At 44.2% G+C, this 20,973-nt stretch overlaps 1 protein-coding gene across 1 annotated transcript in view; it reads right to left on the bottom strand.

The window, feature by feature from the left end:
• TMEM132B (transmembrane protein 132B) overlaps positions 1-20,973 on the bottom strand; it is a 379,313-nt gene that overhangs the window by 50,875 nt on the left and 307,465 nt on the right. Inside the window, exon 5 of the mRNA XM_034791339.1 lies at positions 19,530-19,673. Coding sequence (XP_034647230.1) covers positions 19,530-19,673 — 144 coding nt within the window. The remainder of the gene's footprint in view (positions 1-19,529; positions 19,674-20,973) is intronic.

Raw genomic sequence — 20,973 nt, 5'->3', positions numbered from 1 at the left:
GCAGTTGGGGAAAAGAACCTTAAAAGTGCTCCACAAATTCTTCAGGATCATTGCAGGACATCGGAGGAGAAGAGACCTCTTGAGTCATCAAGTCCAGGCTCTTGCTAGCGCAGTCAGCCATGTCATATAATCCCATTCATAAATGTATCATGCTCCATCTTAAAACTAGTTAGGTTGTTTGCCCCCATTACTCCCACTGGAAGGCTGTTCCAGAATCTCACACCTCTGGTGATTAGAAACCGTCTTCTAATTTCCGACCTAAATGTATGCAATACCAGTTTATAACCATTCATTCTTGTGTCAACATTGTCATTTAGCTCAAATAGTTCTTGGAATTTGGCCCCCCGGCTGTATTTATAAAGTTTATCCTCACCCAGCCTTCTTATTGCTAGACCGAACAAGCCATGCTCTTTTAATCTTCTCTTGTAAGATAAAAGAAGAACAGGAGTACTTGTGGCACCTTAGAGACTAACAAATTTATTAGAGCATAAGCTTTCGTGGACTACAGCCCACTTCTTCGGATGCATATAGAATGGAGTATTTGCTTTACTCACCAGCAACCACACATCACTGAACAAAACCACTAACCCAGGAACCTATCCTTGTAACAAACCCCGATGCCAACTCTGTCCACATATCTATTCAAGTGACATCATCATAGACCTAATCACATCAGCCATACCATCAGGGGCTCGTTCACCTGCACATCTACCAATGTGATATATGCCATCATGTGCCAGCAATGCCCCTCTGCCATGTACATTGGCCAAACCGGACAGTCTCTATGCAAAAGAATTAATGGACACAAATCTGACATCAGGAATCAAAATACTCAAAAACCAGTGGGAGAACACTTTAACCTGTCTGGTCATTCAGTGACAGACCTGCATGTGGCTATATTACAACAGAAAAACTTCAAAAACAGACTCCAAAGAGAGACTGCAGAGCTAGAATTGATATGCAAACTAGACACAATCAACTCCGGTTTGAATAAGGACTGGGAATGGCTGAGCCATTACAGACATTGACTCTATCTCCCCTTGTAAGTACTCTCACACCTATTATCAAACTGTCTGTACTGGCCTAGCTTGATTATCACTTCAAAAGTTTTTTTTCTCTTAATTAATTGGCCTCTCAGAGTTGGTAAGACAACTCCCACCTGTTTATGCTCTCTGTATGTGTGTATATATATCTCCTCAATATATGTTCCATTCTATATGCATCCGAAGAAGTGGGCTGTAGTCCACGAAAGCTTATGCTCTAATAAATTTGTTAGTCTCTAAGGTGCCACAAGTACTCCTGTTCTTCTTTTTGCGGATACAGACTAACACGGCTGTTACTCTGAATCTTGTAAGATAGGCTCTCCATTCCCCTGGTCATCCCAGTAGCTCTTCTCTGCACCTGTTCCAGGTTTAATTCCTCTTTCGTGAACATGCGTGATCAGAATTATTCAACCCCTTCCCAGCCCACCCCCAAACACACACACAACTTCAGTGAAAGTGTCAGAAAGGATTCATGTTCCTTTGCAAGATCCTCCTTGTACAATTCAAACAGTCCGAGACTGGAGGCTGTCTATTGCAAGAATTCAGGAGCTCAAAGCTGGCAATAATACATTTTTCCTCAGTAAAATTATTTACACTACACAAGAATATCAATAATAACATAAGGCGATTAAATAAGCCCCACTGTTCAGTTTTCAGAAGAACAGAAGGACTTAGCAAATGGCTGTCTATTAGACTTTACACAACTGTACTCAACAACAACAATTAAAAAAAAGGCTGTAACCCAAATATTTATCATTACAGGGTATCCATAAAGGATGCTGGGAAACATTTATACAGATTCAGCTTTTGATTTATTACAAAACAATGTGAAGGAATAATGTTCTGGTGATTAGCCTGGCCATTCTTATCTCGGTCTTGTCTAAAATTTTAGGGCTAGATTGGTCCAACCTCCTGCGTGGACGGAGAGCAGGATGGGCACAGTCACAGTGCTTGCTCTCCCCTAGCCCCTAGCTACATGATGCTAGCACTGCTGCTGGACTCCTCAGAGAGGGCAGGGCCATGGTCTCACACCTGTATCGACCAGCGGAACTAGCCCCAGGTGGGATGAAGGTGTGGACACCCTGTTGAACAGTGACAGGTGCTCATATTCCCACTCCCTTGTGCTCCTGGAGACAGTGGGCTAGATTCATGTGACCCCCTTTGTGCTCGTTACGTGGACACAAAAATGTTCCGCTACATCTGCAGATAGCCCCCAGGGAATACTCGCACTAGGGCTATACTCTATAGAGGTGGCAGAGTATAATGTATAAGAATAGAGTAGTATCCCTTTAAAGAGTTTGAGCCCTCTAGTGGCGCTAACACTGTGTTCAATGTTTTAGAAGCCACCAGAAACCAGTCACAGTATCAGTACGTATGTAGCTAGGCCATGCGTGTTTGTGTATGCTTAGTGAACATGGTGATTTGGGACCCTACTGGATAGTTTCTGCATAGTGGTGTTTTATTGTATAAAGAACAAAAGAGACAACACCCAGCCATCTCTGGTCCCCCCAGAAGGAGGCCCTCACACAGGGTGGAGTATGGGATGCGCCAGAGGTAGGAGAGGCCATTGTAGTTGATGTGCAACTTTGAGCATCCTATAACTTTCTCCAGGGAGAAACCAGCCCAGCATCCCCAGAATACAGTAGGCGCAAGCCGCCACCTCCCCATGCCTGCTTCAGGCACCAGAGCAGGGATGAACCAGGGCCATTGTGCCTGGCTGAGAGACTCTGCGCCTGTAATCTTTCCCTAGTCTCTTACCAGCAGTATGTCTGCTCTCTGTAACGTGTAAAATGAAGTATTAGTCCAAACATGGGAATGATTTATTTATCCCCAGGAAGGATTTTTCTCATTTTGTAGCGAGTCTCTGAGGCTGGTCCCTGTAGCTTGGGGAAACCTACAAGACTGTGGCTGGTATATAACAGGGACTCTTTAAATAGCTCTTCAGTGATACAGCTGTACCATGCCATTCCCACTTATTAAAACCTTTGATTCGCAGGAGGGGGGATAAAAAGTGCAGCGAGGCATTCTCCAGTGGCAATGTATACTTTTGAAAGGCTTGTCTAAAACAAACATTCCACCGGCAAGGAACAGCGGGCCGCCCCGTCTGCTCTTAATAACCAAATGCGGAATAGCTTTTCTGATATCCCTTTTTGCACAGTTTCCAGAAGGAAACTATTTTAAGAGATCACCTGGGTGCACTGGTTTGGGGACTTGACAAAATCAAAGGTTACATTTATCTGTAGTGCTGTAGATAGATTCCGTTTCTTTGCAGCAGGCAGTGTGATCAGCTGGCCATATAGCGTTTGGGTCTGAAAAAAATGCCATCATATTCCAAAAGACTGAGGGCGTCAAATGTCACCTAGAATGACAGACAGCAAACACCGTAGGTTCATGCTGTTAAAAACTGGCTTGGAAAATTGTTACTTGCTGGGCCTCAATGGAAAGGAGTGAATTAAGGAAAACAATAAGGAAGAACATACATTAACTTCACCCTGAAGTGGGTAATGGGGAGTGTATGAGATCAAAATAAGCGCTGTGTGTCTTTAGATTTTCATTTAGTCTTTCAAGTGAAAACATAGGAGTTAGACCCATTAGGGAGGAGTGCACATTAAATCCAAACAGTATTTTCAAAAGGACCAATTGGAAAAGAGCAAATAAATAATGCATATGAATAGGAGTGATCATTTCCTGCTAGCAGCTTATCCCACTTGACAACAGAGCTTAGCGCAGAGAACGCTCTGCTTGCTGTCAGTCCTGCTGGGTAATCTGCATTCTGTGCTCCCTGGCTAATGTCATTCTCTTCCTCACTGCTTGAGCTGTGCTGGATAGGATATTTGTACTAGTAACTAAATAAGGGATTAGCGTTCAGAATGTCCACAGTGTGGTTGTCTTCTTCAATTGTAATCTTGTCAAGGCTAGACTGTCTAACTATGTTCTGTGCAGGGGGGTCTAAGCTCATTGCCAGCACTCTGCCAATAATATAGCAGTAAAATGCAAATACGTGCCTAGATCCTCTTCGTTAACGTGTATATTCATTTCACAACCCTTGTTTGAGACTTGCAAGGGCCTTTGTATTGTTGCGCGTTACTTCTCCATTTATGGCACTAATTCCCTTTTCTTTGGCTTACTGCAGATTTTTGATTAAGGGTACGTCCAGACTACCCGCTGTATCGGCGGGTAGCAATCGATTATTGGGGATCGATATATCGCGTCTTGTTAAGATGTGATATGTCGATCCCCGAACGCGCTCCCCGTTGACTCCGGAACGCCACCGGAGCGAGCGGTGGTAGCGGAGTCGACGGGGGAGCCGCGGCCGTCGATCCCACACCGTGAGGACCCAAGGTAAATCGATCTAAGATACTTTGACTTCAGCTACGCCATTCAAGTAGCTGAAGTTGCGTATCTTAGATCGACCCCCCTCCCCAGTGTAGACCAGCCCTTAGACTTGCATTAATGGTTGTAGGTTCTTTGCATTGGCCCAGTGTGTAGCAGGACTGTGTAATTCAACTTATAATGTAAGGACAGACATGTCACCCTTTACCCTTGAGTCATACAGCACCCTCTAGCAGGAGCAGACCTGAACGTCGATAGAGAAACACACCAGCAGAGCATGAGCAGAAGAAGAGCTCCAGTTGGACCAATAAAAGATATTATCTCACCCATTTTGTCTTTCTAATATCTTGGGGCCAACACAGATACAACAACACTGCACGCACCAGCAGAGTAACATTTAGTGATCGGCTGTATCCTATTTAAAGACAAGTTTTGCATAATTTGAGGCTCTTATCCTGCAAAGCTTTCTGCACTAGTAGTCCTTACTTTATGGGGTAAATGGTACTACTTGCGTGAGCAAGGATTACTCATGGGAGTAAAAGCTTAGCAGGATCGAGCCTTAAATTAGGTCAATACTCATCATCTTCTAAATTATTGTTCATTGGTCAGAACATCTCGGCACACCTTTGAGAACAACTATGAATTGACTGTGGGAAAAGTGAGAAATAGAACTTAAAAGGGCTGGGGCCTACCCTGAAACCAAAAGGAACTGAATCATTTCTCCCAATTTATGAGTTGTTGGCTAAAGCTGAACGTATCACTTTTAACTCCTCAAGCATTAGCGCTGTTGTAACAAGCCTGCCTTCAGAGCCATCCTACCAGCCCACCCACACATTAAGTACTTATTCTAAACAACAGGCTTCTCCAGTCTAATTATAACTGTTGCATCACCGAATGCCCTCAATCTGCATGAAGCGCTCCCACTGATGTGGAGAATCTAAGCCTTCATTTTCTCAAAACAAAATTAAGTTTCTAGCTCATATGGTTCTGAATAAAAAGCCCCAAATCTGAACAAAATGTGAAATGATCGTGTTCACTGCCACAGTCTAGAACACTAGCTTTAAATGTGAACAGTACCCATTCATCACATAGGATGTTGACTCTGGAACCTACCAATGTCATTTAAAATGCCAACACTGCCGATCATTTTAATAGAAGCACCCATGCTGGCTAATCCAACAATTACAAACTACTAACCATACCTTCCCAGTAACTAAAAGCCTCAACATCCACCTACCCAGGTGCCAAAATGGTATCTTCCACGCTGGCAACTTCTACATCACATCATGTTGTCCATACAAAATTCTGTAGCACATTGAAAATTTAAAGGCAGAGCAAAATAAACTGAATCCAATATCAAAATCAATAACAGAAGGGCTATTTGTTTTTGTATTTAATTCAGTGAAAGCCACCATGTTTTAATTCCCCAGGAACTGCCAGAGAATTTCTAATCTGTCACACTGGAGAGCTGCAACATCCAGAGGCTTTGTTGCAAAATTTAGGTGCCACTTGCTGCTGAACGTAAGGACCTTGATCATAAATATTTTAATGAGGATTTTAAGCCATTACTTTATGCTTATGTCTCTCAAAGAACTACATGCACCCTGCACTAAGGGCCGGATTCTCATTACCACTAAGGAAACTTTACACCACTCTGGCAGTGACAGTGGGTCTTTAAGGCCTTTTTATACTACTAGATAAAGTGACGCTAATGTAAATGAGAATCAGGCCCTAAGAATCCATGGTGGAAAACAAAATGCCAAATCCTGCCATCTTTATTCAAGCCTTAGGGCTGGCCTACACTTGGGGGGGCGGGGGGTCGATCTAAGATACACAACTTCAGCCTCCTGCCAAGTGGAGTACAGGCGTCGATTCGGGGATCGATTTATTGCGTCTAGACAAGATCCCCGATAGATTGATCACTACCCGCCAGATCGGGTAGACGTGGTCTTAGGTGTTGTTCCCATTGAAGCCAGTGGGGGATTTACTGAATAAGGACACCAGGATTTAGCCCCAAGAAGCAAGGGAAAGAAGGGAAAGGGCCACACAGAGTGAATATGATCCATATGATCCATATGATCTCTTGTATCACAGAGTTAGTTACACTATTTTTTCATGCTTAGTTTAAATTACCCAACTGGTGTCAACCCAATAAATCGCTGATGTTCTTTCTGATTGGATTAAATAAATAAATAAATAAATAAATAAAACCCTGACAAAACACAGTCGGGTGTCAGTTCTCTAAAGAAGTCTTGTGCCCAACAACAAGGCTGCATGGCTTTCAAGTTGCCTTTACATTTCATCTCCTACAGCTCTACCTATGAGGAAAACAAGATCAGTTTTATTCAAGTTTCCCAGTTCCACATGACGGGAATGCAAAAAAGAGGCCTCTCCCCCTGAAGGAGAAAGGTTGCTGGTATCTGTCAATGGCAGGTGCTTTTTATGTCAAATAAATTTACTGCAGGTACTTCAAAATGATGGTGGCGTGTCAGCCTCATCATCTCTGTCTTCAAGTCCAATTATACCTCTCCAGGGAGTGCATCTTGGAACACATTACCAAAATGCAGGTGTGGATCAATTAAACTACAAAAACATACAGCTTTCAAAATCTGATTAAGGCCCGCAGAACCAAGGGAGCACAAAGTAAGGGCCCGATCCTACAAGATGCTGAGCACCTTCTGAGAGCTACCACAATTCCCAGGGACTTTAGCAGGAGGTCAGAGTCTCAGCGCTCCTTGGCAGGCACTTAACACATTTCAGGATTGGGCTATTAAGGCTGAAGGCGTCTCTTCCATCCTGCTATATACCTAGGTAGCAAAATGAAGTGCACAAATCATCTTTACTCACCCCCCAGGGGGTGCTCTGTCATATGCATAGCATTATTCCCACCTTCCACCCTACAGCCCTCCCAATTGGAGCAGGAGCTAAAGGGGTATGTATCATTCCTTCCCACCAGGTCCCACCACAGTGGGCTGTATTCACTTTTTCATGTCTTCCATACAGTTGCCTGGCTGTAGCCGAGAACCCTATGGGTATGTCTACACTGCAGCTGGGATGGTGCTTCCCAGTGTGGGTAGACTGAGGCGCTAGCTCTGCTCGAGCTAACGCACTGACAACAACAGTGTGGCCATGGTTGCACAGCGGGCGGCTCGGCCGAACTTCCCAAGTACGTACTCAGGGATCAGGAGGGTGAATTCATTTTCCTAGCATGAACAATAGTTGAAGCAGTATAAAGCCTCAAACTCCAAGAGGTTCACACATCCCTAATTAAAATGTTTAAGTGGCCCATGCATTACAGTTTATAAAGCAAAATTAATCTGCTGCAGAATCGGAGCTGAAAGCTTTTAAGAGTTTACCATTTTCTGCACACAACAGTTTGCTGTTGCTAACCTCGTTATGGCTAATTTGGCCAGTGTTCTCTCAGTTCATCTCTTAATATGAAATATTCAGTGTTTATCCTCAGCAATATTGCGCTTCAGACTCACATAAAATATTGAAGCAATCGTTTCCCAGGGTTAGGATTAATGCCCTTTTGCATTGTTTGCTATAATGGCAGCCAAATACTAAAGCCGCTGAGTTTTGTCTTCCTCTCAGCAGCATCTCTCCCGAAAGCTGTGTAACTGCACGTCATCACGATGTGTTCTTAATGGCTCCTCCCTCAGACAAGACATTCCAACTACCTTTGAAGACCTTGTGCATTGAAAAATAGCTTCCAGAAGACACACACGTTATGCCATAAACTGTCTAAAAAGTGCCAGGCTAATAAATCTTTGCTATATAGGATTATGAAAGTGTCAGGTCTACCTTACAGCTTTAATGTATTTATCTTCACAACACCCTTCTGAGGTAGGGAAGTAGCATCATCCCCATTTTACAGATGGGGAGCTGAGGCACTGCACGGCTAATGGCTAGCTCTACAAAGGAATTGAGTGTCTAACTGCCACTTTAGGCACCTATGTCCAAAATTTAGATCCTCGAGGTTATCATTCCACTACCAATCTCACCTGATGGGGCCATTCTGGTGGGCATTTTCTGATGGGCATTTTCCAAAGCTGCCTAGCAGATCGTGCCCTACCCAGAACAATGGTGGTGCTCTTGCCTTCTCCCCCGCCCCAGCCCAACTTTTAGTGCAGTGGTTAGAGCACTCCCCCAGGATGTGAGGGGGCCCACGCTCAAATCCCCACTCTGGCTGATGTGGAGCAGGGATTTGAACTCAGGGCTCTTCCTCCCAGGAGAGTGCCCAAATCACTGGGGGAATGGGTGGGTCTCCCTCAATATCTCTTGTTGAAACGGTTCCACTTGGTATAAAATACTTAATAGAATATCAGGGTTAGAAGGGACTTCAGGAGGTCATCTAGTCGAACCCCCTGCTCAAAGCAGGACCAATCCCCAAATGGCCCCCTCAAGGATTGAACTCACAACCCTCCGTTTAAGCAGGCCAATGCTCAAACCACTGAGGTATCTGTCCTCTTACATACTTATTGGAACAGAGACTTAAATTTGGGTCTCCTAGGTCGCAGGGGAGTGCCTTAAGCACTGGGCTACAGAGTCATTCTCTCATTTTCTCTGGCCCTATGACTCTAAGTATTTTCCATTCTACGACTTGGTGATACTGGTCCAGTGGCACCAATTAGTGCCTTTTTGGCCTGCACTGAAAAAGGCTGACTGGACCTTGGGTCTGAACCCACTAAATGGAACCATCTCACGCCCACTGGCTGAGGCAGTTTCAGGAAAAGATGGTGCTCATGACCATCTTTTCCGTGAAGAGATAGTGTTGGCATCTCCTGTTCTGTCTGTCCTGAATCTTTCAACAGCACTAAAGTAACTGACTTTTAAAAAAAACCTGGCTAAAGGCATGCTGTAATAAACCAATTGCTACCAAGGTAAATCCATCAACCAAGCTGGCATCTGAGTATTTCCATTGCTTCCAGAAAGGGTTGGGGCTCCTGGGATGAACTATTTCCTTGAGGGAAATGACTGGGCACTGATTAAAGCTCTGGTGACAGACACTATAGAAATGACAGATTGATAGATAAGATTAGCCTTCATATTCCTGGTCCATGTTATTTACAGTGGGATACACCCTTGATCAGAGATTTTAATGACAAAGCAACAGCAAAGCCTGCAAATCATGAATGCCGCCAGCTCTATTTTTGGAGCTCCTGGCAAAAGAATTGTATCTTAACAACTTCAGGCAGCAGCTTCTCTCCCTAACCTGGACTGAGACACTCAGGCTTTGTTCGCGCTGCGGAAATTTCCCCCCAAATTCAAGATTAATTCCAAGCTTGTTCCCAGGCAGTGCAGACCAAGCTCGAGTATCCGGGACCCTTCTTGTAATCAGGTGAGTTTAAACAGAGGTCAGCTGAACAAGTTTCAACCCCGTTTGAATAATCTGGTACATTTCCCCAGTGAAAACATTGGCCCTGGTTCTTCTGCCTCTTGCCTGGCGGTACATCAGTGAAATCACAGGAGAGATATTGGGGTAAATGGGCACAAGGAGGAGGAGAATCAGGCACAAGAGCCCAGATCCACAAAGCTATTTAAACTCCTAACTTCCGCTGAAATCAATAGAGAGAGACAAGGTGGGTGAAATAAACATCTTTTGTTGGACTGATTTCTGCTGGTGACATAGGCGCTGACTCTATGGGTGCTCCGGGGCTGGAGCACGCACAGGGAAAAAATGATGGGTGCAGAGCACCCACCAGCAGCCCCCCCCATCAGCTTCCCCCCACCCTCCAGCGCCTCCCACCCACCAGCAGGCCCTGCAGATCGGTGCCTCCACCTCCCTGCCCGTGCCTGCTGCCTGCGATCAGCTGTTTCGCGGCATTCAGGAGGCTCTGGGAGGGAGGGGAAGGTGCGCTCAGGAGAGGGGGCGGAGCGAGCTCAGGGAGAGGCAGGGTGGAAGCGGGGCAGGGGTGGGAAGAGGCAGGTGAGGGTGGGGCAGTGGGGGAAGGAGTAGAGTGGGGGCAGGGCCTGAGGGTCGAGCACGCCCCGGCACATTGGAAAGTCGGTGCCTGTGGCTGGTGAAAGAGACAAGCTTTCAAGCTACACAGAGCTCTTCTTTGGGCCTGAAGTAGCTCTGTGTAGCTCAAGAGCTTGTCTCTTTCACCAGCAGAGCAGCTGGTCTAATAAACAATATTACTTCACCCAGCTTGTGTCTCTCATATCCTGGGATTAACACAGCTACAACATCTCTGCAAACACTGCAATAATTGGAAGCTTGGAGCCTGGACTACCTTTGTGGATCTGGGCCAAAGACTCTTAATTCTGTCACAAAGAAATTAAAAACCAATTGAAAAAAAATTAAAACCCCCTTAATGTGGCTGATCCACTGAGAACATGAGTCTGTGGGCTTGTCTATACCAGCACCCGGGGTCGATCTAAGTTACGCAACTTCAGCTACCTGAATAGCGTAGCTGAAGTCGATGTACTTAGATCTACTTACTGCAGTGTCTTCACTGCAGTAAGTCAACAGCTGACGCTCTCCGCTTGCACTTCTCGTTCTGGTGGAGTACCGGAGTCGATGGCAGAGCACTCAGCGGTCAATTATAAATCGACGCCCGCTGGATCAATCGCTGCCCACCAATCTGGCGGGAAGTGTAGACAAGCCCTGTTACAGGCCCAGCTAGGGAGCATTAGCTCAAGCGGTAGCACTTCATGTTTTTAGCTCCAGAGGTCCCCGTTTCAATCACTGCTATGGCAGCTGTCATATATGTGCTTGGCATGTCACTGAAAAATTACTATCCTGAAAGGGCCTCAGCCACCTGGCTCTGAGTGTAGAACGAGGGGACGGGGGGGGGATGGGGGAGTGGGGATTGCATACTCCTTCATCAGCGTTAATGCAGGGTTGCCATTCTGCGCTTGGACACTTGAAAGGACTACCTACCATGTAGGTAACAGAGAGGCTGAATGTATTTAAATAGTCCCCTCAGGCCTTTAGCACTAGGGCCAACATTTTCAGAATTTGGGAGCCTGGGTTTTCAGATGCCCCAAGCGCCCATGGTCTCCCCACCTCTGAAAATCACAGTAGTCATGTTCCAGAGCATAACTGTAGTGACCCAGGTTTGAAAACATAAGCCTAGGCGGTTAGCCCAGCCCATCCAGACATTACAATTTAGTTGTACTGCAGTCGAATCGGGGGGAGGGAGGGGAGGAGGGTTAGTCATGGACCAGGACCCCATTGTACTAGGTGCTGTACAAACACAGAACCGGAAATGGTGTTTACACTTAATCCTGTTCCAGAAAGGCTCATTCCCAGATGTATCCCCTATCTTGACATAGGCCTTAAGGACAGGCTAGCAGGGAGGGGAGGAGTAAGGGTGAGCCCCCTGCTCTCCTATAAGGTTTCTCCCGCTCCCTCGTCATGTTTCAATCTATGTCAACCACCAGCTTTACTGCTCGTTACAATATCAGATAAAGAAATGAAGCCCTGTTAGCTACTGCTAGACAGAAAGTAGTGCGGGGAGAGGAGGGGAAATTAGGTCTTCTATTGTTTTAACATTAATTATACATTAATTATACAATAACATTAGTATGGAGGATTCAAGATAAGGTTTGCGGTACTAAAGCAGTGGGCAGAAATGGTTTGAATTTGACCTTCATCATAATTAGGCAGCATATTACCAGAAAGTGAGGAATAATGCATTAGAGTGCTTTCCCCTGGCAAGCTAACAAGGGACATGCATTCTCTCACAGTCCTCAGGATGTTATGACACCGATGTTTTCAATATATGCTTCTGATTAGGCAGAAGGAGCCTGATCCTAAGTACAGGGTGTATCATGAGTAATTGTGCTGATATCAGTGGCATTACACGGGTGTGAGATCTGAATCAGGCCCGGTGAATCTAGTAAGTGCAGTTGAGAGTCCATTCAGTAAAGAAAAACTGGACTATATTCCTCGGTGGTTTAACTCTACTGAAACAAATGGAATTATAGCACAGATGAATTTGGCCCAATGACTGTTCCACTGTCACATTCAGCCAGAGAGAAAGAAAGAGGCAGTGAGAATGTCCAGGGGTTAGGGCCCCCACTTGGGAGGTGGGGGAACCGGGGTCCAGTCCCCCTGTTACAATCACTCTTTCATTCTTTATCCACTGTAGAACAGCTTCCACAGGAGAGACTGAGGGAGTCCCACATGAGAATATGCATAGCTCAGTGGTCACAGCATTCTCCAGAGTCAGGATACCCCTGTTCAAATTCTTTCTCCCCCTCTGGTGGGAGAAACTGAACTTGGGTTTCCCACCTCCAGGACAAGAATTCAGCCACTGGGCTAACAGTCATAAGGTGGGCAATAGGTAGCTCCCTGAGCACACCTACTAGATCAGGCCCTGCACTCGACTTAGGCAACTGAATGCTTCAAGAGAGACGTAACCGTGTGCGTGTCCAAAGGCAGAAATTATAGTCACTAGTGAGTTTAGGTGCTACAGGATTCAGCGGGAGTTTTGTGGATCACAGTGGAGCCAAAACTGAGATTTAGACACCTAAACTCAAAGACTTAAGGTACGTCTATACTTACCTCCGGGTCCGGCAGTAAGCAATCGATCTTCTGGGTTCGATTTATCGCATCTTGTCTAGACGCGATAAATCAATCCCGGATCGATCCCGGAAGTGCTCGCCGTCAACGCCGGTACTCCTGCTCGGCAAGAGGAGTACGCGGAGTTGACAGGGGAGCCTGCCTGCCGCGTGTGGACCCGCGGTAAATTCGAACTAAGATACTTCGACTTCAGCTACGTGAATAATGTAGCTGAAGTTGCGTATCTTAGTTCGAAGTGGGGGGTTAGTGTGGACCAGGCCTTAGGCACCTAAGTACCTTTATGGATCTGGGCCCTATGTATTTATACTGCACCCAGTCAACATGGTATCTAGGTAGCTGTAAATGTATACATACTTGGTAACACACAAATAGTAAGTGGCCAGGTTATGCTCATTTAATCCGTGTAAATCCAGAGTGGTTTAATTGAATTCAGTGGAATTACATCACTGTAATTCAGAGCAAGGACAGAAATGAGCAAAAAGGATTGTCTCATTAACAATCTACTAAATCATAAGCTACTAAAGAGAAATAAAAGGTTAAGAATGCAATGCTCTTGGTTCTGGCCAACAGACTATGACATCTCTGCAATTAGGAAGGAACAATACAGGATGGAATTAATGGTGTAAAAAAGCACAAAATTAGTAAATTACATCCAACCCAGCTGACAACTTTTATGAGAGGGTTTAACTCTGTACAGCACATGGAAACACATCTGGAAGTGAAATCAATATGGACTTTACAAAAGGTGCTTATCAAAAGGGGCAGCTACATGTTCTTTCTGAAATAGATAGCTAACCCCTGTGCCAGTGCTAAGGGTACGTCTATACTTACCTCCGGGTCCGGCAGTAAGCAATCGATCTTCTGGGATCAATTTATCGCATCTTGTCTAGACGCGAGAAATCAATCCCAGAAGTGCTCGCTGTCGACACCGGTACTCCTGCTCCGCGAAAGGAGTACGCGGAGTCAACGGGGGAGCCTGCCTGCCGCGTGTGGACCCGCGGTAAGTTCGAACTAAGATAGTTCGACTTCAGCTACGTGAATAACGTAACTGAAGTTGTGTATCTTAGTTCGAAGTGGGGGGTTAGTGTGGACCAGCCCTAAATTCCAACTCAGATCGTGGGTTTGAGCCTGCTAAATTCCCAGCTAAAAACCACATTCAGATGGAGTTAAGGCTGAGAGAACATATAAATAATTTTGGGTAAAATACATTATAAGGTTGTTGCAATTATCCAAAAAAAATAAATTACTCTCACTTTTAGGCGCCTTTACATGACTATGGTGAGGTAAAGTGGCCTTAGCATAAATGAGAATCAGACTTCTTGCCTTTGGTTAATTATATAATTATTAATTTAATGGTCTACCTGTTCTACTAGCCAAAAGGCAGAGTCCCAGGTGAGCGTCTCTTCTATCAATTATCAATCTATCAATCTGATGCCAGAAAATTTCACACAGCAGACTAAATTAAGCACCGATTTACACCCTGTTCAGTCTCGGGCGCAGATGGGATAATACAGGGTGTACACTGGTGCTGGATTTGATCTACTGTTCTAGGGCCTGATCCAAATCCCAGTCAAGTCAATAGAAAAGTCTCCCATTGACTTGAATAAGCCTAGGATCAGGCCCTTGGGTTTTATTCTCAGGCAGAAGAACTATTTTGAAAAAAAGACAAGAAAAGTAGTCAAAGGGCAGGAGCCTCGCTTTCACAATGTGTATAAATTCACCACTGCAACTGGAAAGCTTGTCTCTTTTCTTAGAGGTCATGTCAAGCCTTCTTTAGTTGCTGGCTCCAGTGGACCTTTTAAATTCAGGAACCAGAACAACTTCATGCCTAGCTTTGACAGCGTACCCATATGGAGGGCTGCTGCTTAAACTAGCTGGATTTTAAACAGGCAGTGTTTTGAAATGTAAAACCTCCCTATAGGCTGCAGACAGGAACGGCGCCAGGGTTTTTGGCGCCCTAAGCAGGGGTCCTTCCGCGCTCCCGGTCGTCGTCAGCAATTCTGTGGTGGGGAGTCCTTTCACGCTCCTGGTCTTCGGGGCACTTCGGCGGCGGGTCCCAGAGCGAGTGAAGGACCCGCCACAGAATTGCCGCCGAGACCTGGAGCGTGGAAGGACCCCCCGCCACCGAATTGCCGCCAAAGGCAGCAAAATGCCTCCCCCCCAAATCCTGGTGCCCTAGGCGACTGCCTAGGTCAGCTAAATGGAAGCGCCAGCCCTGGCTGCAGATGTTAATTTTATTAGGGAGGAAGTCCTTTTCCTGACCTTTTTATGTCTAACTTAATCCAATCTTCTCTAACCACAGAAAATTCTAGAACTAGTAGAAACTTTACTAATACAAAAGGTAAGTCCATGAGCACTGTCTTACAGACCTGTATCTGGTTTTCTGAAGTGGAAAAAAAAAAAACCACCTCAGTTCTTGAGATTACAAGCGCAACAATTCACTGTGAAAACAACAAGGAGTCCTTGTGGCACCTTACAGACTATCAAATTTATTTGGACATAAGCTTTCGTGGGCTAACACGGCTACCCCTCTGAAACCTGAATTAATTGTGAAGTGATAAATAACAGAGCCACTAATCAGATAAGAACAGCATCATGGTACATAGCAAAAGAATAATAGTGAAATTTATAGATGGGGACAGTGCGCCTTTGAAAATCAAGCTGGGTCACACATGGAGATATTCATTCATGTTTCCTCTGGTAAAGACTTCGAGGAAAATGGGTTGAAAGCAAAAAAGGAAATGTGATTTTATTTCAGTGGCTATACTGGGAAACAGAAACACTTAAGGCCTGACTGTGTCTTATTTACACGAAGGTCCATTTACACCCATTTGGCAGTGTGACTGGATCGGAAAGTGGTCACAAATTTAATTACACTGCCAGAGTGGTGAAACCTGGAGATACATTGGAGTCACTGGAGTAATAGTAATAGGAGGAAATTTAATAGTGAAAAGTGCAAGGTTATGCATTTAGGGATTAATAACAAGAATTTCTGTTATAAGCTGGGGACACATCAGTTGGAAATAACAGAGGAGGAGAAGGACCTCGGAGTATTGGTTGATCACAGGATCACTATGAGCCGCCAATGTGATATGGATGCGGTCTTGGGATGCATCAGGCGAGGTATTTCCAGTAGAGATAAGGAGGTGTTAGTACCGTTATACAAGGCACTGGTGAGACCTCATCTGGATTAATGTGTGCAGTTTTGGTCTCCCATGTTTAAAAAGGATGAATTCAAACTGGAACAGGTACAGAGAAGGGCTACTAGGATGATCCGAGGAATGGAAAACTCTCTTATGAAAGGAGACTCAAAGAGTTTCGCTTGTTTAGCCTAACCAAAAGAAGGCTGAGGGGAGATATGATTGCTCTCAATAAATATATCAGAAGGATAAATACCAGGGAGGGAGAGGAATTATTTAAGTTCAGTACCAATATGGACACAAGAACAAATGGATATAAACTGGCCATCAGGAAGTTTAGACTTGAAATTAGACAAAGGCTTCTAACCATCAGAGGAGTGAAGTTCTGGAACAGCCTTCCAAGGGGAGCAGTGGGGGTAAAAGACATATCTGGCTTCAAGACTAAGGTTGATAAGTTTAAGGAGCGGATGTTATGATGGGATAGCCTAATTTTGGCAATTAATTGATCTTTGACTATTAGCGGTAAATATGGCAATGCCCTGTGATGGGATGTCAGATGGGGTGGGATCTGAGTTACTACAGAGAATTCTTTCCTGGGTGTCTGGCTGGTGAGTCTTGACCACATGCTCAGGGTTTAGCTGATCGCCATATTTTGGGGTCGGGAAGGAATTTTCCTCCAGGGCAGATTGGCAGAGGCCTGGGGGTTTTTCGCCTTCCTCTGCAGCCTGGGGCATGGGTCACTTGCTGGAGGATTCTCTGCACCTTGAAGTCTTTAAACCATGATTTGAGGACTTCAATAGCTCAGACATAGGTTAGGGGTTTGATACAGGAGTGGGTGGGTGAGATTCTGTGGCCTGCGTTGTGCAGGAGATCAGACGAGATGATCATAATGGTCCCTTCTGACCTTAAAGTCTATGATTCTATGAAATGAGAACCAGGCCATTAAAGTTTACAAACATTTTACTTAAATGCACAACAAATAACCCCTCCCCATCACATCACCCCTGCAGCTGTATTGTAAATTGGTCTCTGTTAGATAATTCAGAAATGATTTGTGTTCGTGAAAACGAGAGCTAAGTATTTACCCCCAAAAAACCCAAAAGCAAGCAAAAGTTGCCTGGCTATAGATTTTGTCACCAAGCCAGGTGTTGGGTTGGAGTTTCTAGTTAGAGTGAAACAAAAAATACAAGCAAACCTGAACAAATGTGCACAAAGACGGCTAGCATTGGTCTGGGAACGTGAAAGCCTCAACTGATAGCATAATTAAGGAAGCTGCAGTCAGGAAAAATTGTTTGTTGCTAAAATATTGTGTTGAATTTGATGATGAGGGTGATGTAGTATGATTTGGTTCAGATCCTTCCAGGCTTGACAAAAGAACATTGTATTTCTTCAATCAATTACCTTATGTAGAGAATTTGAATTAAGCACATGTTGAGTCCAGTACACATTTCAGCACAATTCCTTTTTTTCACACGTGGCATAAGAGAATTTGCTCACTTCATAAAATGCAGCATGCCAAAGTATGTTTTGGTTTTTTTTATGATTTTTATCAAGATTTACAAGCTACTGATGAAAACACCTCCTTTTCTAGTAACACCTCTACAAACACCTTCTCTGGTTTGACAATAGACACCCTAAAATTTCACCAGTAAAGTTACAAAATAAGTTCTTTAACTCCCACACCCCTTTATTGTCTTTGGAGATAAATTGGAATGTATTTGGTTTACCACATTCCAGATGGAATGAGTTCATTATCAGCCATTGCATGTTTTTTAAAATAAGGTGAGAGGGTGAATTTTTGGATCTGGTGAAAATCCATGTACATATACTTCAAAATGAATTATAGGTTGATGATATACATTTTCTTGTTTTCCTAAGATAGCATGAAAAATTCCCTGACAAACTATGTGCTATCTACTAAGACCTCTATGGTCTTATCTACAAAAAAGGTTACACTGATGAGTTAAAATACTAAGACACAGGCTTTGGTGCTTCAAATAGCAATCTACAGAGAACATATAAATATGGTCTGTCAGATCTGGAAATATATTTAGAGAAGACACAATTACTATCAAGAAGACCACAAGGAATGTTCTTTGTCAAAGGCTACAGAGGTAGTTAGTATTAAAGTTCTTGGATCACGGGATCTCTGTTTGCGGAAGAGGTAAGTGTAGAGCCTTATCTTCTGTAACAGCTGTGTCCACACGACTCAGGCAAAAAAACAACAACTACCATTCCAAGACTACTCTTTGAAAACTCCATAGAGGTAAGGATAAAGGTAAGATAATCCTACTCAGATCTGATGCTTATGCACCACAAACAAAAAGCAGACATAATAGACACGCAATTCCAATTAAAATGCTTCTCTACCTTTATGTCTACATAATAAATAATAATAATAATTTGTATGACTTTGTTTTATATGGTAACAACAGTGGCAAAGTTATACAATCAATGACTTGAAAAGGTCATATTTACAATGGCTTTGTCTCTCCATTGATTGGTGTTAATGTAGAGGGAACCAATTTAACCTATTACATTTGAAAGGAAAGTCTGCTTTTGCTACAGTAGGTGGGACAAGGTGGTTTAAAAAGCCATAGATCTTACTATAAAGAAGTTTTTATTAAAAAAAAAATCTGCTTTCTTGTGTACCAGGTGGCCTAATGTATCAGTGCAAGTAGTCTTTCATCCCTGGAGAACTCAGTTCAAGTCCGTGTGGTGAAATCTTGGCCCCACTGAAGTCAACTGGAATGTTGCCATTGACTTCAATAGTACCGGTATTTCACTTTTGATCTAATTTTGTCACTCTTATACACATCACAAAGCCACATCAGAATTTGGTAGAGTGCAATGTCTTTCTTATGAGAAGCTCTGGACTGGAAAAACAAGGTCAAAAAGGTCAGGAGTGTATTAGCAACCTGGCAATATACCAATCCTAGCAACTCTTACTATTTATGTAATAATGGGTGCAGAAGGGCTGCATGGCAACCAGGGTCCCTGAATGATGGCTTGATGCTTCCCAAGTATAACACCAGACAGCACGTGCTTCCCCCTCAGCAGCATTGATCTGCTAGCCAGTAAAAAACGAGGCAGGGCCATGATTCCATTCTCCCCCCTTTGGTTGGTTTAGCACCATTGAGGGCCCTGCACTTTCCGTGTTCATGCATTCAGACTGTCCAATCCAGGGATTCACACCGTCCGCTCTGCTAGGCACATAGACAGCACCTGCATCGCTAAGTTCCACAGTACAGAAGGAGCAGGCTATCCCTGCACAACCTCCAGAAATCCAATGCCCTTTTGAACACTGACACTGGATCATTTCTGGGGGGACTCCATGACTGCAAAGTTGGGGGCCTGAATTGCCACAGAGAGCACAAGGACAGGGATCGTGGTTGGCTTCTGTTCAGGGGCACAATGGGGGGGGGCAGAAAGGGGAAGCTCCATCTCTTCACCTTGCACACCTTAGTTTAGCCCCCTTACCTTTATGACATCTTCGTCAGCTGATTTACATTCAGTGGACTCTGAAACGTCGATCACGGAACCATCCTCGTGCACAGCAACAACTTTCACCGGAACAGACACCGTCTTCCCTGTCAGAATGGCCGTGTTAAGGACTTCTGTATCCTGCACATACACACACATGCACAAAAAGGGGATGCACGTTAAATAAGCATGACCACCGGGCACAATGTAGACATTTCCGGTGTTGTTGGAAATTAGTCACGATGCTTATTGACCTTCATCCTTGACTTGCAATTTTAAAAATTAGGTGCACTGCTAAAGTAATTTGCTAATACAAAATAGCAAATTATAAATACACCAGTAGATATTGCCAGCATGCTGCAATAAATCAGGTTTGTTCTGCATTCTTCTTAATGCTTTGCAGAAGACGGGGTCATATGTCACAATCTTTATGGAGCTACACAAATCTTTCCATCCCTACCTCCCAACTTATGTCGGTGGTTGTAGATATGGACACCAAGTGTTATGATAAAAGGATTCCCACCTCCTTCCCATTGCTTCCCAAATTCTCCTTAAAAGATGTGCCTGTTAAGTGGTTTCCTTCTTTGGAGGCTTGAGTGAAACCTTCATTTTCATGTCACATTAGAAAGAGATGTGGCGCCAAGAACAACAGAATGCCAAATGCAAATTTTAAAATCTTTCCCCATCAAAATCCCACCTGGAGACATTTTACTGGCCATCAAGCCATATTTATCTTCTCCTGTGATGGATTCACAGAGCCGGCACGCTAATGACTCCATTAACACAGCCTTCATCTACACCTTGGCGTGGATGCAGCATGATTAATTACCCCAAATGAGCTGTTACTGTGGTCCCCCGTTTGCGTAGGTGGCTGTGCAGATTGGAGGAGTAGAACCTCCAAAGATACTTTACACAACAGGCTCGGTGTGGTTTACAAATAAGAAATGCTTGCAACCAGAGCCAGACCATCATGCTGCACTGCATGACCAATGCTTGTGTGGGTTCAGTCTCTGGTTTCTAGAAGTACCTTGCGGTTGAGTTTTTTTATTGATTTAAATCCATTAGCTTTTTGTTTATCACTTCCATAAAATCATTTCTTGTTTATCAACTGTAGCTTTCCAACTAATCCAACTTTAAAGTCCATAATTAGCCTGGGTGGAAACAGAACTGGATTTAAGTGAGAAATCTGACACTGTCTTGCATAGGCAGTGAGGTATATTCACTATCATTTCCTTCTGTCTGCTAGCTAAATTAACAAGAAACAATGGGAGTACACCACAAGCTACAGACCTCAGAAGACGACCAATAAGTACTTGCAACTAAGATATAATATTAATATTGGGCAACTTTTACAAAAAGTAGCTTGAATTAAATGAAGTACTAAACACCAGTGCTAGCTAACGAACAAAGTATACTAGTGCTTTGCCATCAATCAGGTTCC

Source organism: Trachemys scripta, chromosome 15 (genome assembly GCF_013100865.1).
Source record: "Trachemys scripta elegans isolate TJP31775 chromosome 15, CAS_Tse_1.0, whole genome shotgun sequence".
Classification (NCBI taxonomy): Eukaryota; Metazoa; Chordata; order Testudines; family Emydidae; genus Trachemys; species Trachemys scripta.
The sequence above is the reverse complement of the archived record's forward strand: the minus strand, read 5'-3'. Positions and strand labels throughout refer to the sequence as shown.